We start from the raw sequence: 19167 nt of genomic DNA, 5'->3' as shown, positions 1-19167 counted from the left end.
TTTAACTCATTCAATCATCACATTATTCAATTTAATCCCAAAAACACCTTATGGCAAAAATTACTTTTTTGCCTCTAACTTTTCAACTTTTTACATTTTAGTCCCTATAAAATGATTTTCATTCGATTTCTTTATTGCCCAAGCCTAGCCAAGCCTATTCCTTGCTCATAACAGCCTATATTTTTCATTTATTTACATTTTTACACATATTTTACAACTTCTACAAATAGGTCCCTATTTGATATTTTCATCAAAAATCACTTGGTAAATGTTGTTTATCTAACATCAAACATACATTTTCTACCATTAAACATCAAAATACACAAATATTCAACATGGGTAAAATTTTAGACTTCTATTTTCTTTCAAATTAGTCCTTAAAATAGCTAAATCAAGTTACAACATTCACAAAAACGTAAAAATCATTAAAAACGAGACAAAGACGGACTTACAATCGAGCTTGGAAGTTGGCCAAACCCTAGCTATGTCTCCCTTAGTGATTTTTGGCCATGGGAGGCTAAATTGGGGAAGATGACATCGTTTTATTAGTTATTTTTTTCTTTATTTACCAAATGACCAAAACGCCCTTCACTTAAAACTTTGAAATTTTATCTAACCATGTCTATTTTTGTCCATCTTAAAGTATAATAGTCTAATTACCATTTAAGGACCTCAAATTTAAAATTTTATAGCAATTAGACAGCTCTAGCTTCTAGAACACATATTTTGCACCTATTACAATTTAGTCTTATTAGTTATATTGGACACTTTATCAATAACATTTCTTAACGAAATTTTTACACAATCATTCAATCAAATTGTAGACCTTAAAGAAATAATAAAAATAAATATTTCTACTTCGAATTTGTGGTCCCAAAACCACTGTTTCAATTTGACCTTAAAAAACGAGCTGTTATAGGTAGACCGAGTTGTAATGCCACTTCTTTGAGTGTAATTGTACATTCCCACATGGAAGATGAAATGCATGTGTTCTAGATATCCATCTTTCTAGCAAAGCATTGATAAATGTTGGCTCTAATTTAGTCCCCTTAAGCATAAGTGACACGTGTAAGAATCCTGTCTCTTCCAAGTACTTTTCAATAACACGTGGTGCTCTCGCAGTTAAATTGTGTATAATATTTTGATAATCTAATTTTCGTCTTGATTATATAAACATAAAAAAAATTAACAACTAAATAATGATATTAATTAAAATAAAAATATAATAATATTTTCTTACCATTTATAATTGGACGCTAGAAATGTGTTTGTAATCCAAACGAATTAGGGGCATTGACATTTTTAAAACCTTTAAGATGATGAATATCAAATAAAATCCAAGAAATTACAACAATTAGGATAGAAAATTGAGAGAAGAAGAATTTGAAAAAAAATTAAGATATTAGGAATTAAGAATAAAAGAGTTGAGAGAATAGATTAATAAAATTGAATGAAAAAATAATGATAAGTGTAGAGGGTATATTAGACCTGATTATGGGTCAGGCCACCCACCCAGGCTTGAAGGTCGACTCAAAAAGTAGAGGGTTTGGATAAAAATATAGGCTTATAAAATGGGCTCAGACAAAAAAAATAAGGTTCGTTTTCTAAACATTTCAGACCTCAAGTAATATTATTTTGTCCCGGCCTAGATTTGCTTAAATTTTTTCACTTCTGATTACTATTATTTTGCTATTGTTTTGCTATTGTTTGTTGTCATTTTGATGTTGTTTTGTTGTCATTTTGCTTTTACATTGTTACTATTTTGTTATTATTATTTTGATATTATATAACTCATGTTTTATTATTAATTTTGCTACTATTTTAGATACATTTACTTGCTAAGTTGCAACTATCTTGGTGTTATTTAAATCTAAAGACCTTTTTTAATATATTTTTAATTTGTTGAAAAATATTTTTTGTGTATCTTATATGTATTATATTCTTTAAATTTATTTTTATATAAAAATAATATAACAATAATTTAATACGGACAAGTTGAGTCGGGCTCGAGTTTAATATTTTTTATCTAAACTTGAGTAAAATTTTAAGCTCATTTTTTTGAATTGAGCCAGATCTAAACTTAAAAAGCGAACTTAAAATTTTGTATTAACTTAATCCGAATCAATTATTTCCCAACAATTATAACCATTGAGAACCGTTTGGGAAATTTTTTAAATATAAATTCGAAATTATAGATTTAGAATAAATAGAAATTTTTTTATCTAAAATCAATTTTTTTAAAAATAAATCTCGTGCAAGGGGCCAGCCCCACATAGCAAAAATACGCTGTGCTTTTGCCATGTGCAACGAACATCCCGCAAAAACAATTTATTTTTCTAAATTTCAAAAAATTCAACCTAAATTCCAAATTATTTTTCCCCTTTAAAAAATAATGAATTAGAACTTACTTTTGTAATTCCTTTTCCAGTTGTATTCAAACACCTTATATTATACATAATATTCTTGTGATTGCTGGAAAAAAAGGTCGTGATTTCTTACAATAAGCACTGTTTGTGTTTTGAAATAGCAGAAAGAACATTTAATTTTTGGCCGTTTGGCGACATTTCCTCACGGTCCTCTTCGGTTTATCCGCTTAAGTAAATCCATCTCTAATTCCCCTTAAATTGAAAAAGAAGGAAAAAAAGAGAAGGTCCAATTCACTTGCTCCGAGCATTTCCCGCCACCGGGAACTGTTTTTGTTCAAATTCTGGGTAATAATGTCGCAGTCTCTCCAATTCATCACTCCCTCACGTGCTCCTTACTTCACTCTTCCAAAATTCCCGAGGATTTCTTGTACCCGGTTTCCGGTAATCAACCTCCCCAACACAAAACGCTCTATAATCATCACGCCATCGTTATCTTCATTTCTCCATGCCACGTCATCACGATCCCTGCCTTCTGGCAACGCCCAGACCGGAGCTGCGGGGGTTGTATCGGCGTTAAGCGTAGGAGCGACGGGAATCGAAGTGGACGCCGTCACGGAGGCGGAGTTGAAGGAGAACGGATTCCGTAGCACGAGGCGGACGAAGCTAATCTGCACGATTGGTCCAGCCACCTGCGGGTTTGAGCAGCTGGAAGCGTTGGCCGTCGGAGGCATGAACGTGGCTCGAATCAACATGTGCCACGGCTCACGCGAGTGGCATCAAACGATGATCGAACGGGTGAGGAGACTCAACGATGAGAAAGGCTTTGCCGTCGCTATAATGATGGATACTGAAGGTAGCGAGATTCACATGGGAGATCTCGGTGGCGCTGCCTCCGCCAAAACTGAGGTAAACTGAAAAGCTATTTTTTCCCTCTCTCTTTAATCTGATTAATTTAAACTATTTATTTTTGAAATCTTATTAATTTAAATTATTTTTTTTTGAACATAGGATGGAGAAATCTGGACATTTAGTGTTAGGGCTTTCGGAACACCGCGGCCAGAGCGTACAATTAATGTAAATTATGACGGTTTTGCTGAAGGTTTGCAATCTTAACTTTTACTTAAAGAAGTAATTGTAAGCATATTGATTTATTGTTGATCTAAATACGATTGTTTGATGTTGATTTATAGATGTGAAAGTTGGGGATGAACTTTTGGTTGATGGTGGAATGGTGAGGTTTGAGGTGACTGAGAAGATTGGTCCCGATGTTAAGTGTCGGTGCACTGATCCAGGATTGTTGCTTCCGCAAGCTAATTTGACTTTGTGGCGGAATGGCAGTCTTGTTTCAGAGCGTAATGCAATGCTTCCTACCATTTCTTCCAAGGTTGTGACTTGTTTCTATCCTTAGTTCTTTGAATTTTATTACTTGGTGTTTCGAATGAGAGATAATATATAGTAATAATGGAATAAGACGTTTGGCACTCCTGACATTAACATTAGTCTCTTTAAATTAACTATATGGTTGTCTAAATTACTCTTATATCCTACAATCCTATGTACTGGTATCAAGTTATTTAACTTGTTTAATATTGCTTTGAGCACTGACTGATGGAAAAGGGAATAGGCTTGAGACTTATGAGCAAATCCCTAGTGAGATTTTACAGTTTTACTAGAACTTGATTGGCACAGCTGATAGGAGGGTTACCAAATGCCCTGATTCTCTCAGGGAGCTACTGCAGATTGCTCTACCTGAAGCTGTGAGGATTTGACTTGAGAGATAACTAGAGAGGAAGTTAAGGCCTCTATATTTGATCAAGGAAGTGAGTAGGCCCTAGGACCTGATCGCTACACTTGCTCACTTCTTTCAGATTATCCGGTCCATTCTTGGGCAAGATTTAACTGAAGCGGTGTTGTACCTCTAAGCTCCTCCCTGCCTTCAACTCCACTGCTGTGGTGTTGGTTCCTGAGTGTCAAAAAACCTTGAGCAGGTGAAAGACATTTGACCATTCTCCCGCTATTCAATAGTTTACATGTGCATAACAAGAATTTTGGTGAGAAGGATCACCAAATATCTCCCTGAAATGATATCTCCTAGCTAGAGTGCTTCTATCCCAGGTAAAAGCATCATTGACAACACAGTGATGGCTCCAGAGATTGTCAAAGGCTACAACAGAAACAATTTATCTCCTAGATGTGTGGCATGTGCCCTTAAAATAGACCTTCGGAAGGCCTTTGATTCCTTTAGCAGGGACTTTGTACTTACTGTGCTTGCAGCTATGGGCTTTCCAGAACAGTTTGAGGTATGGATTAGAGCTTGCACTACAACTCCAAGGTTTTCTATCTCTCCCAATGGAGGCTTTGTGGGTTATTTCAGAGGAGAAGGGGGATAAGGCTGGGGGGATGTTGTGGACGCAAGACTTAGGATAAGTTCAAGTTAGGTAGGACTCTTATAATAAAAGAAATTGTTTTAGGACTCTTAGAATAGAAGGGTTTTTTTTGGGTACAAGACAAAGAAATTAAAAAACAAAACATGGTCAGAATTAGGGCCTAGTGAAAGAAATATAAGCAGTAGAGGCACCGATTGCCCATCGTTTGGTTTCTTCCCCGAGTTGACTATTGCCATTCTCATCTTGAACTACTTTGACAAGTCTGAGGAGGTCCTAAATGTCCTTGAATGCTGGAAAAAGTTTCCACCCTAAAAGATCTGGGTCTCTTTAATGAGTTTTAAGGTTTCAGTCTCCCTTTGATGAGCTGAAAGGTCTCTTTATGATGAGATGAACTATCAATCCCAACCCATGGTTATACCAATGATTCTTAGCAATGGCAGAACAGTGTTGGCCAAAGTGAAGAGCAGAAATATGCAAGAAGCTCATGCATATGCAAACAAAGATAGAAAACTGATTGAATGCTTGATTGTACGTTGTAGTGTGTTCATGAAAGTATTGTTGAAACCAACACCCAACTGTTAGATGAACTGTGTGAAGGAATGGATAAATAATTGCTGGTAAACAGGTTAGTAACTATATGGTAGATAAGAATTTAGACCCTGTAACTGAATAAAACCAAACCGGGCAGCCTCTACCAATCTCTCTTCCTTAACCTATGCATCAAACCCTCCTAAACCTATCTCGACAAAGGCCATGGCTGTCACAACCAACTTCACTTACTTATCTTATTCATTCATCCCTTCTAAACTCATATCCAACAATCCATCTTTTTTTTTTTTAAACCCTATTCAGAAAGCCTCCAACTTTATATTGGAAAAGTTTAATGGGTTTAAACTTGCCAGGTATTTTTGAAAATTGTCAATTCTGATGAGAACTTTGAAGAGATTTATGCAATGGTACTGATAAATGAGAACAACTTTGTGGAGATCTATGACCCTTGTCAGTTTCAGCTGTTAGTAATAGGAAGGAATGGTGTGATAAGGGTTTCTTTCTCTAATAAAATGACCTTCGATTCAACTACAAGGATGATTGATGGTTGTTCAAGCACCAAACAAATGTCAATCACACTTGAAGAAGCTACCTTTCGCCAGCTTTATCATGACTTCAAGCTTGAGAACAAGCACTTTTTCTGGGAGGGAGTATTGTTGCGGATGTAGGACTCTTAGGATAATTTCAAGTAAGGTAGAACTCTTATAATAAAAGATACGGTTTTAGGACTTTTGGAATAGAAATTGTGTTTGAAACAACTTTATTTAGTTTGATGTATTTCATTTAATTGTTGTGATCTCTATTTAAGGGGACATATGCTTTAATACTTAACCAGAATTTCTATTAAAAAAACCCTGAAAGATCTGGGTCTCTCTTAACAAGTCCTAAGATTTCAGTCTCCCTTGGATGAGCTGAACTATCAAGCTTAAACACACGGTTCTTATAGAGACCAACTATCTCCCTACCATCTTTTTGATATCTATGAACATTTTATCCAAACTATTGGATGTAGCAGTTAAGCACGGGATTTTCAAGTTCTATCCTAAATGTCACAAAGTAAGCTTGACTAATCTATCCTTATCTATCCTTTGCTAATGACCTACCGAGGACACTGTGGACTTAATGGTGGGAATATGGAGCTAGAATCAGTTGGGAGTCAAATTTGTCTGCCCAAATCTGTAGGAGGGTTGGGCATGAAAGATTCGGAAGACTGGAATAGATCTAGCATGAGGAAACATATAAAGACCATTTTGGTTGGGGAGGGCTTTCTGTGGATTTCTGGGTTGCAAGCTTATGCATTGAAAGGCAACACCTTGTGGCAGGTTTCAGCGCAAGGAGACAAAAGCTGAACTTGGAGGAAGATTCTGAAGTTAAGAGGAGGCTGAACCTTTAATAAGTCTACTACGGGTAATACCGAACTACCTGTTACAAAGATTTGGGAAGAAATTAGGAGGAAAACTGGGAAGATGCATTGGCATAGGCTCATAAGGTCTTCCTTACACATTCCCAAGCACTCCCTAATTGCTTGGATGGCTATATTAGATATACTGCCAACAAAAGACAGACTCATCTCTAGAGGGCTAAGCATTGATAATCAATGCAACCTTTGCTGCAGGGAGGCAGAGACTTGAGATAATTTGTTTTTTGGATGTGAATTCTCAAGGAAAGTATGGGAAGAGGTCCTAAAACTCTTGTCAAATTCAGAGAGCTGTTCTGAATTGGCAGCTGGAGCTCCATTGGGCTAACTCAAGGTTGAAAGGTAAAACATCAATCATGCTTATTATGAAATTGGCTTGGAATGCTTTAATCTACATGATATGGAGAGAAAGGAACAGAAGGCACTTCAAGGGCTTACAAGCTAATGAGTCAGAGGTTCTTCAGAACATAAGAGGCACTGTACAAACCAGATTTTTTTTTTGGGGGGGGGGATATTAATAGAGTAGATACTGTGAATATACAACCATATAGAGAAGGGTGTAATCAATGGTAAAGGTGTAAATAGACAAATATAGGATTGATTTATTGGTTATGAGTTGTAATTGGACATTTTTATTTTTGTAGCAGATATCCTCTCTTTGGATAATAAAACAGAATTATCCAAACAATAATATTGCTTTGAGCTTCTTTAGATTAAGTCAACTTGGATGGCGTTTTCCTTTTTCCATACAATGATAAGAAATTGGTTTATGTAATTTTGCGAAAAGAAATCCTAGGATATACTGTAAGTTAATAAACAAAAATCACATATAATAAATGGAAATCTGTTTCAAATGGGGTAGGATAGCGAATTCAACTCATTCATCCCCTGCAATGGTAGTTTAGGATCTGATTTTTCTATTTATTCTTTAGGTTCTCATGATCCTGAGACATTGATGTTTGAGTTTTTAAGCTTGTGTTTTATTGTATGCCAGCATTCATGTAATACCTTCTTGTTCCATTGTGTTGTGTGCATGGTGTTAGATTTGTATATTAGTCCCTGTTGCCTGATCAAGCCTTTTTTTTTTCTACACTCAGGATTGGTTGGACATTGACTTTGGGATTGCAGAAGGTGTTGATTTTATTGCAATATCCTTTGTCAAATCTGCTGAAGTGATTAATCATCTTAAAAGCTATATTGCTGCAAGAGCATGCGGTAGGTAAGCATCATACATGGCATTGCACTATCTGAAGCACAGAATGGTTGAGGTCAATTCTGATATTTCTTTTGGTTTCTTGAGCTTCTGCCTTTGACCTACATGCATAGCAGTTTCAACAGTTGGAAACTAGAAACAGAGACTGAAATTGAATTCTCATTAGTAAGTTCTATTTTTCTTTAGTTGAAAATGGGCATCTCATGTTTTTTTTTTTTTTGCAGTGAGATAGCTGTCATTGCAAAGATGGAGAGTGTTGATTCATTAAAGAATTTAGAAGAAATTATTCAAGCGTCAGATGGAGCTATGGTCGCAAGGGGAGACTTGGGTGCTCAGATACCATTGGAACAGGTTCCATCAGCTCAGCAAAAGATTGTCCAGCTCTGCCGGCAGCTAAATAAGCCAGTGATTGTTGCCTCCCAGTTACTTGAATCAATGATTGAATACCCTACAGCCACCCGAGCTGAAGTTGCTGATGTTTCTGAGGCGGTGAGGCAGCGAGCTGATGCTTTAATGCTCTCTGGTGAGTCTGCTATGGGGCAGTACCCTGAAAAGGCATTGGCTGTTCTGAGAAGTGTTAGTGTGAGAATAGAAAAGTGGTGGAGGGAGGAAAAATGTCATGAAGCTATGGAATTGCTAGATGTAGGAACTTTGTTTGCAGATAGTATCTCAGAAGAGATTTGTAATTCTGCTGCCAAGATGGGTAAGTAGCTTTTGGTTCTGTTAGTTTGTCACACTAATCCCTCGTTCGGTTATTTAGTGTGTTAAAACAATGAAAAGCATAATTATTACATAAGTATTAAAATAGTTTGCCATGATATAAAGAATCATTAATACCAATTTAATCTTGAAATTAGAAAGATGAGTAAAACTCTAGTAAAAATAAGACCTCATTAAAATTGGTAAAAAAAAAAATCCTCCCTTTGCTGAAAACAAGTCATGTGAGTAGCTAAAAGTTACTAAGTAAAATTAGTTTATTGCTAACTCATGTACTAAGATGTGTTGAAAAAAAATACTCCTAACAAAAGTAGTATAAGTGTTTGCCATCTGCGTGCATATACAATATCATGTATCTATGCATTTTTTTTCTGCATTGCATAGGCTGTGATCCAAAGTGAAAAAAGAACTACATCTTGAGACTTTTAAAACTCCATTGCATGTTCCGTATGCGCATATTTGCTCTTTAAGTATTTGAGGGGAAAAGAAAATTATATGTTCTTACATCTTTTTCTTCCTTCAAGTGAATAAATTTTTGGAATTTGGATGTTTTCGGCAACTGTCATGAGTTCATTTCAATATGAGATTATTACTTTTATTGAGTTTTTTAAAATGTTAATAATTCTTGTTCTAGTAATGGATTTTGGAATGCAAACATGGAATTTTGGCAGATAACTTCAATTTTGGAAGTATCTTAAGTTCATTTGTAGTAGCCCTCAATAGCTTGCTCAATATCTCTTTTGGGTTCTTTGGGTATGGATTGTTAACTTTTCGTGGTCAAACTGGATCTCCGTTGGGCAGGTTTTCTATGTTCAGGTCTACTTTGCCAGCTTTTGGTTAACCCCTTTTTCAGCTTGACTATAGAACTCCAGAAACGAACTGATAGATATCCAACTTTTGTTTTTTGTAAAGTTATTTCTTAAATTATGGTCTTGAATCTTAATGTTACATTTGGTTGTGAAATACAGCTAACAATCTAGAGGCGGATGCCCTTTTTGTCTACACAAAGACAGGCCACATGGCATCTCTCCTGTCCCGATGTCGACCAGATTGCCCCATCTTTGCTTTTACAACCACAACATCTGTTCGGAGGCGTCTGAACCTACAGTGGGGTCTAATACCCTTCCGTCTAAGCTTCTCCGACGATATGGATGCCAACCTTAACAAAACCTTCTCGTTACTCAAAGCCAGGGGAATGATCAAATCAGGCGACCTTGTTATCGCTGTATCAGACATGTTGCAATCCATCCAAGTCATGAATGTTCCTTAAAGCCACGGTATCACTGGTTTTGGTAAATTTTAGACACACCTGGCTCTCAACTGTTTTATGCATTAAACTTCCTGTATACTTCACAATCAGTTGAAGTTGATTACAATTAGAAAGAAAACTATTGGCATAGGTAAATTAGGAGTAATCGTGAGTTTGGTCTTCCTGGTTTTAAGTCATGGATTGTCCAAAATCTGTAATTTTTTTTTTTTAGTATTTGTTTTTTGGGATTTTCATGACATTGTAGCTCATGAGTCATGTTTGTTAGCTATTTGTTTTTCATGTTTTTTCATGTGTAAATTATTACATGATATCTAGGCATCATACATCGTTATCCTTTCCTATTTGATTTGATGACTTGAACCCGTCCAGACAATCAGCCTGGAACCCAAAACGTGATAATGGGCAATGGCTGTTCACTGGACCGACAAATGGGCAACAACAGCAGGCATTATAAAATAGCCTGTATGATTGGGGATTAAGTTTTAAGTCTGCTGAAACCTCCTAAATCCGAACGTCCTTGTAAAGCAGAAACATTCATTTGGATCAAACAAATGTTTATGCCAAACAAGAGATGGTCGCCAGTCTTGAACTCTACCAATAAGCAATCAATGGTAATTGGGAAGCCCCTGAAGTATCTCAACTTTTTTTAACTTTGTTAATGGTCCGATAATCCACTTCGGATGATCCAAATACCCAGCTACACTACTCATTTCAGACATGGATGACATTCGGTTTAGGAGAAAATTCACCTAAATTTTTGCTGTACTTAATCCTTTGGGTAATTTCAAATTTTTACCTCAACCAGATCCATCAAAGAGTTACTATACTAAATTAAATTCAGCATTTTGACATCATCATATTCATATCACTAAACCAATTGAATTCCCTACTTTGTATGGTAAAGTTGAAACATCTTAAACTTGTTTAAGGGTTAGAGTATTCATCCAAATCCCACTTCTTGAAATTTAGAAGGGTTTGAACAAAAATATTAAATCAAAAATCAAGTTTAAAAACAAAATTGACATTTAAAATTTGGACAAGGCTTGAGCTCCAATATTCAAAACTCAAGTTAGCCTAATTTGATTCGTTTTTAAGTTTATTTCTACTTTTTATATATATATATATATTATGCAATTTATATCATATGAAAATTAAATGTGTTACACTCCTAACCCCTTGGGCATAGCTCTTCAAGAATCAAAGCTAACACGTCGAGAAGACTCCCCGAATACCACTCCTCGAAAGTTGGGACCCACCTACTGGAACAACCACACACCTCGGAGAGACCCCATCGCACATCACCTTTCGAGACACCAAATACATGAATTCCTCACCAGGCGTTTCATTGGAACACGTCGCGAGAACTCCTCGGACCGAAAATATACTAAGGTCCTATCTAATTGTCATTTATGGCATCAATCACCGAACAACAGTCCTGTCTAACATGATTGACAGCCTGTCCAATTGCCACCCTAATAGCCACACCTAGGCCCAGGTCCGCCAAAGTAGATCAACTGACGAATCACCCTAGGTCACCTATGACTCAATGATACGTAGCATCTCGGGATCATAGGCTCTATACATATATACCCATATCGATGGGACGAATCCCTCTCTCTCTCTCTCTCTCTCTCTCTCTCTCTTCGTTCTTATTTTCAACCTTACAATCACATATATCTCTGAACCTCATTCGATCACCCCTCTTAGCTACTCTCTGCCTTGTCTTATGCCAAGTGAACCGGTAATAACTGTTGTATCACTACCTTGTTGGATCCTTGCATCAACAATTGGTGTGGTAACCACAGACCATTTTCGCCTCATGATATTTCAAAAAAAAATTAGATAGTAGATGCCAACAACAACATTCTTGTTGGCTATGCCCAAAACCATGGCCAAACCAAAGGTTATGGCCATGATATGGCTCATGACCAACTCAACCCAAACCAAAGATTTACCATTATGACCCATACAACTGTTATGCTTAGTACTACCAACAACAACAATACCAACAACCTCTAGCTTACTCTAATAAAAACCTGATCCTAACCTTCAGCAAATATTGAAGCTCCAAGAACAATTTAGAATGCTCTAGGAGCAATTTTACGAATCGCAAGAATTCTAGAAATTCTAGCAACAACAAGAGCAACCGCATTAGTGTAATATGCAAGAGCTTTTGAATGGCAAGAGGTGAGGTAGGGGATGACGAGAGAACGAATAAGAAAGGGTCTCCTCGATCAAGCAAGAGTGAAATGCCAATAGAGGAACAACTCAACTAGAAGGGGTCGGGGTAGACCTTGCAACTGCGCACAATGAACAACCAATGAGAGACCAAGAATACCTGCTCGAACAAGTCTCAACGTGATAAATGGCTTGGGGAAATGAAGTAGAGGTCCTTAGGAAAGAGATGCAGGACTTGCAAATGGTTCATTTAGGACACACTGAAAGGATTCTAGAAGCCAATGGTCCCCTGGCCCCACACATTGCCACCGTAGGATACCCTACCGACTTCAAGGTCTTGAAGATAAGATTTGACGGGAAGGACCCCGTGGATCACCTCGCACAGTTTAAAAGATATATTGGAATCTTTGGGGCTCTTGATGAGCTAAAGTGCAAGGTGTTTCCTTTGACTCTCAAGGGTCATGCAATGAACCGATACAACTCGTTGCCATTGAGCTCCATCAATAATTTTGACGAATTGGAAAAGATATTTGTGGATAATTTCTTAGCCAACAAAAGGCCTTGAAGTCTAATAAGAGTTTGTGAACCACTCACGAACTTCACCAAGAGATTCAACTAGAAAACCTTAGAAATCAAAGACCTCACCGATGATTGAGAGATTATGGCTTACATTGCAGGCCTAAATCACTAGTTCTTGAAATTTAACCTCATGATCAACAGATCAGAGAAAGTTGTTTTAGTTGTATGACATGTCAAAAATGTGCCAAAGTCGAAGACATTAACAGTAACAAGTTCCGCTAATAGTTCGAACCTCTCATCCAAAGAAGACGATCATAGATGGGAAAGGAAACATAAGAGCTAGAAGGAAAGGATGCACAAGTCCTTAAGAGTCAATAAGGGGGAGCATTACTCGCCTAAGAAAAAAAGATAAAAATTGGAGGATTACCCTCGAAACTCGCAGCACAAGCAACTTAACTTTACAAGTGATACGGACTATAAATCCAAAGGACCATGGGCGGTATGACGAATACATCCCTTTAAAAACCTCCTTAACCAAGATCCTTCGAGAAGTGGAAGATAGGGGAATTTTAGATCCTCCTCCTCCTATAGGAGTTGGCTGACTATGCCCCAACGTGTGTGCGTTAGGGCCTAGAAAATTGCAATTAGATATATATATGATACATGTGGTGTCTACAAGTGAATAGGTAAAGGTGTATTATAGTTTGTTATTTACAACATATACTTCGAAAGTATTCCAAGGATCGTACCTAATGAAAGTTTGTTTAAACTAAATTGCTAACACAACTCACACACTAAACAGATCTAAATATTATTGACATCAAAATCATAGTATGACAGAATCAAAAGAAGTGGATTAAATAATAAAATAGTAGAAAAAATACCAAAATAAAAAATCAATTAAACAGGCAAAAGGGTGAATTAAACAGGCAAAAGGGTGAATCGCTTCTATGTTCATGATTAACTTGAGTCTAGGATTTTTAATTAATTAGCTAACAATTAACCTAATTAATACCTTTTAGCCTATAACTAAATTAACTGATCGACTTAGTTTACTTATCTAACCTGAAAAACTAAATCGGGTTAGATTAAGTTGATTCACAACAGACTATCCTTTCGGCCTCATCTACCTAAGTAACTTCCTAGAGTTGTCAATTTTAGGGTTTATTCCACTTTATCTACTCCACCCAACTAAATACAAACCCTAATTCCAAAGCTAAGCAATTCTAAATGCAAGATTTCCTAGCAATTTATTAAACATTCAGAAAATATAAAATAAAAAGTAGAGAAGAGATTATTAAAATCTGTAGATGTTGTCGTGTTCTTGAATCTTTAACCCTTGATTGATGATTTGATTGTTGAAATTGGTGAAGAGAATATTCATAAAATGAAATAGAAAAGAAAATAAAACTTAAAACCAAAATTGAAATTCAAAGAATGTTTACAACTGAATGGAAATTAAAAACTAGATCTAAACCCTAAGAACAAAAAAACGAAAGTTTAATTTTGTGAACTAAGATATGACTCCCTTAATGAAGTTCTGAGATCTAACATTTCTAGCGTTTAGGTTAGATGACCAAATTAGGTCAATTACAAGCTGTTAAACATGTTAATTATCATTGTATTGACGAAAAACACCCTTGGCTGATAAATGGGCCTCATCGGATCGATGTCACGACATCTTATAGCTGGTGTCGCTATATTGAACATCGAATGCTTCCCCTCTTGGTTCTAAGTTTGATGTCATGACATGGAGTGGTTGTTGTCACAACATCGATGGTTGAATGTTCCCCCTTTAGGTTCGAAGTTGGATGTCGCGACATAGAGTGGTGGTTTTTATGACATCAACGGTTATTTGTTTCCCCTCTTGGTTCAAAGTTGGGTGTCACAAAATTCCCTATAAATGTTGCAACATCCGGGGCAGTCCATTGACTCATCGGCCTACAATATTTACCTACTGTCAAATGTAGTATTATTCTGGTCTATTTTCGCACTTAAGGAGTTTGTTTTCTAGCACTTTTAGAATTTAATATTACATTTTTTGTACTTAGTAGTTAGGATTAAAAGTTAGAAAAAACAAGTGTTTTTAACATATTTTTTAGTGTTTATGACCTATTAGGACGAGTGTTGCACAAGATTCTCGAGCTGTGAAAGCATGAAAAAAATGTCCAAAGCCATAAAATGATTGCTATGGCATGACACGCAGACTCTGTTGCACCCAAAAGTATGAAGTCGACAACTGTATTTTGGAAGATTCTTATAGATTTTATTTCTTTCTTACACCCAAAGTATTGGGGGGCATATCGGGCATAAAGTGCACACATTTTAGCCTATAAATAAGAGGCTTATGTACACAAATTAGGGCATCAATCCATTCATCATAGACCATTTTTAGTTTTCTTTTCATTTATATTTGCTTAGTCGAAACTTTTCTATTCGAGATGTAAAGACAATTGCGAGCGGAGATTGTCACTAGCTTGATCAACTAATTCTTGTATAAATATTAGAATAATATCTTATGCTTTATTCATATTGATCACCTCTAGACATACTAACGTCCAAAGTGTGAATACTGCAACTAAATATAGGAATTTGAGGCGGTGTCTGCAAGTATACGGGTCAGGTTGTAATATAGTTACAACGAAGTAGGTAAGTACTTCGAGGATTGTACCTAAAGGAGGCGAGTACTAAATTAACTTTAGCCTAAACGAGAATAGATCTAATTAGTATAAATTATATTACGATAAACATAAAAATAAAGAAACTAGATTTTATAAGAAAATAAATAAAAGAACATAAAAGCATGAACTTCAGAAAGCTAAGATTTAAACTCAAGAAAATCTAAGTATGGGTGATTAGCTAGCTTCGGTGATCATAACTAATTCCTTTTTCGAGTTTCTACTTCAATCAGCTAGTTCCTATCCTAGTAGGATTTGTCGATCTTTCACTAAACTAACCAGTCTATAAGAACTGCTTATCTCTCGACCTCACAGTCCAAACCGTTTCCAGGGTAAGGGGTTTACGGATAGACCATACCAATTTTGGGTTAATTCCCACCTAAATGACTTCTTAGAGTTGTCAATCTTAGGGTTTAAGTTTTTCCTTTCCAAACAGTTGATCTTTTAAGAAACCTTACATAGTAATTAATTAATCACACCACCAATTACTAATCCCTCATAAAAGGATTAGTTTCTCATGGATTTCATAAACATAGTAAACTTGATAAAGTGAATAGACATTCAGAGCAAATCAAGAATAAACATTTAAAGAGAGATCTGATTGCATTCAATAAATGAAGCGCAATATCTACAAAGAGTTTGGCTAAATCCATAAATCAAATTCCTTGATGAACACAATTGAAAGAAATGAAAATAAACCTAAAGCTTGAGAATAACTGAAAACTAAATTACAAAGAAAATTCTAAACTTTGAAAAACTCTTCCTAAACAAGTGTCTAAAGAGCCAATTTATAGAGTTAGGGTTGGCCGTCATCTTTAGCCCTAGGTCGGTTGACTTTTTTACATAAAAATATATTCTACAAACCAAACTGCCCTTAGCTCATAATTATTTCCCATACAAGGCCGGAATTGTGACACCCAGTGCTTGTGTTACGACACTGAAGGCAGCATACTTTGGCTTTAGGTTCAACTTCAGAGGTCTGTCATGAAATCCTCTAGTTGTGTTGCGAAACCAAAGGTAGTCTTGGAATGCTGGCACTCTATCCAATGTCGCAACATGGCAACCAACCTCGAGCTCTTATTCTTTTGTATAGTATCTGACAGACTTATTAAGTATGTTAACCCACCTTTAGGCCTCATTCAACCTCTAAGGTCATAAAATGATCATACAATAGTCCAATTGGCACTCTTACCTAATCTAAATGGCATGCTTCTAATATATGCATGGCATGCTATGGCAATTTTATAATATCCATTCACAAGAATCAATCAATCTTAAAATAAACAATTTTGATTCTCCACAATTTTTCTTTTAAGGGAAAAACCAAAGAAATGAATGTGAACCGTGCACCAGTTAGGGTACCAGGAAAAGGAGGTGAGTCAAATTTGACTGCTTAAAAACCAAGCCTTTCCTAGCTAGAGCCAATCCTAGACATGCATCTTCTCATTACCACACTTCTTATAGTTATCGAATAACCTAAATAAGTGAATAGAACAATGTATTTTCTCATTACAACACTTTTTATGTTTTAATCGATCAAATGTGGATTATCTCATATATATCATAATTATAACATTACATAATATTATAAATAATTATAAAACATATATAAAATGAGATAGATAATTAAAATAAAATTTCCAGCCAAGGTTTCCATGGTTCTATTTCTAGAAAATAAATAGAAAAATAAAATTACATAAATTTTCACCACAAGACATTCCTTGGGTCTCTAACCACCATCACATCTTTTCCTCGTCATGGACTCCTTTTCAAAAAATTACATTTAAGTCCTATGTCCGTTTTCGGCTCACAAGAATTCTATGAATTAAAAAAATAGCCCTAAGTGGAGATGATAATCCACTGTCTATTTCCTAATAACTACAACCTCAGTAAAAAAATAATTATATAACAAATATATAATATTGCATTCATTCCCATATATAACTCAAAACATGCATAAGATCTAAAGAATGTCATTTTCTATGTAATCAAATCATTCAAGAGGAATAGAAATTTATTTTGATTATCTATTTATACTTAGAGATAAAACACAACCTAGCTCTAATACCAATTATAGAAAAACGGGTTTGAAAAACGCAGTGGAAAATAAATTTAGGAAAAACTAGAATTTTTTTCTTTCAAAACAAGTTATTGGTTGTGATATCTAAAGTAATAAATATTTAATCAAAATTGTACCTTTTCGATTCGTCTAAGATGAGCGCTTCGACCAAGTAGTCTTCTCCGCTATCCTCAAGCTCACATCTACCGAGTGCGGGCTTGCTTTGAATCAGAAATTTTTTCACAAAAATTATCAATGGGGTAATTTTGCAATTTCTTTAAACTTTTGGGTCAAGTTGTAAATAAAAAATATCTCTAAATTTTTTTTTGAATAATCTCTTCAAAGAATTCTCTCTACAACTTTCTCTTGAATTCAAGTGTGTATAAGTAATGGCTCAAGGCTCTTTCTATATAGGGAGAGTTTAGTGAGTTCAACTTTGATTAAATTTAATCACTTTAATATTAAATTAATATAATATTTATCAAGATAAATATTAGATTAAATTTAATATTACATCTTATTAAAATAATAGAATCTTCATCTACAAGATAAGTATTAAATTAAAATTTTAATATTAAGATAATCACTTTAATATTAAATTAATAAAATAATATTAAGATAAATATTAAATTTAATTTAATATTAAACTATTAAAATAATATTATTTTTGGAATAATTAATCTGAAATCAAATTTTCTGGTAGAGTCTCAGTAGGAGCGTAACTTTTCCACTGCTCAACCATTAATGAACAACGACTACCGACCACTAGGACATCGCCGTCAGCCATCAGGACGCCACCGTCGTAGCCACCAGCATCTTCGTGATTGCTGATGCAAGTGCGACACCCTTACGGCACCCAAGCCAGTTCAACTGCTGCCTGTTTGATCTGGGTCAATGACGATCTGATTAGTCCGATCTAGCCATTGGTTGGACCATCGGCTCGATTTCACACACTGGACTCGATTCGACTAGTTTTTCGGTCTTAGTCTCGGTTTCGGGCTCTGAACCCAATTTATGATCTCAAGTCTAATTTTCAAGTTCAATTACTCATTGGGTCAATTGTCTGTCTTGAAAATTAACTTCCAAAAATATCATATTAATTTTAACTGATTTAATTTTTTCCAAAAATCACTTAGATTTTCCAAATTAATTTTTCAAGCAATTCTCACAACCACCTAATTTAATTCCACATCGAATAAATTGACTCAATTAAATTATTCCCAAAGTCGTATAATTTTCTTCTAATTCAAATGCAGCCCGATTGAGCTTTTGTTGAGTTAGTGGAGGGACCAATTCGGACATATACAATTAGACTCTAGTGATTGCAATTATGTCCAGAATCATTATTCTGATAATTTGCAATTACTTAATCATGGAGTCAATCCACAAGAAGTATCATGATTGAAAACTTCTTATTATATACTCTTTATGAAAGCAATTCATCCAACTGCTTTGTCCAATAACCTCGTCATATGTGTGTTACCTTCATATGATATCCTTAATTCCTTTGAGTTAAATCCATTCACTCAACACAGTCCTATTTTATCTCATTGTCACCATTGTGTCTTCTTAATGATTAATATGATCACTGTCAACAAATGACTATGATAAATTGCTCGTTCGAGAACAAGCAGCCCATGGCTACATTCCATATTTATCAATCCACACAATGCCAATGAGAGGATATCATTAACTCTTTAATTGAGCTATGAATTTCACTGTTGTTAGTCTAGCCATGCAATACACAAGTCATGTACCCAACATACCAGCTATGGGCTCAATCATCTTTAGAGCATAAGCTTCCACTTATATCA

The 19167-nt window shown here is 35.5% G+C and overlaps 1 protein-coding gene across 1 annotated transcript; it reads left to right on the top strand.

Moving 5' to 3' along the window:
- Positions 1 to 2355: 2355 nt before the first annotated feature.
- On the top strand, positions 2356 to 10202 carry LOC107897689 (pyruvate kinase isozyme A, chloroplastic). Its single transcript, XM_016823222.2, has 6 exons — positions 2356 to 3272; positions 3375 to 3465; positions 3557 to 3750; positions 7817 to 7938; positions 8157 to 8635; positions 9618 to 10202. Exons 1-6 carry the CDS (start codon positions 2718 to 2720, stop codon positions 9917 to 9919), a joined length of 1743 nt encoding a protein of 580 aa, XP_016678711.1. The 5' UTR covers positions 2356 to 2717; the 3' UTR covers positions 9920 to 10202.
- The last annotated feature ends 8965 nt before the right edge of the window (positions 10203 to 19167 follow it).

Source organism: Gossypium hirsutum, chromosome A10 (assembly GCF_007990345.1).
Source record: "Gossypium hirsutum isolate 1008001.06 chromosome A10, Gossypium_hirsutum_v2.1, whole genome shotgun sequence".
NCBI lineage: Eukaryota > Viridiplantae > Streptophyta > Magnoliopsida > Malvales > Malvaceae > Gossypium > Gossypium hirsutum.
This window is presented reverse-complemented; position numbering and strand designations above follow the sequence as displayed.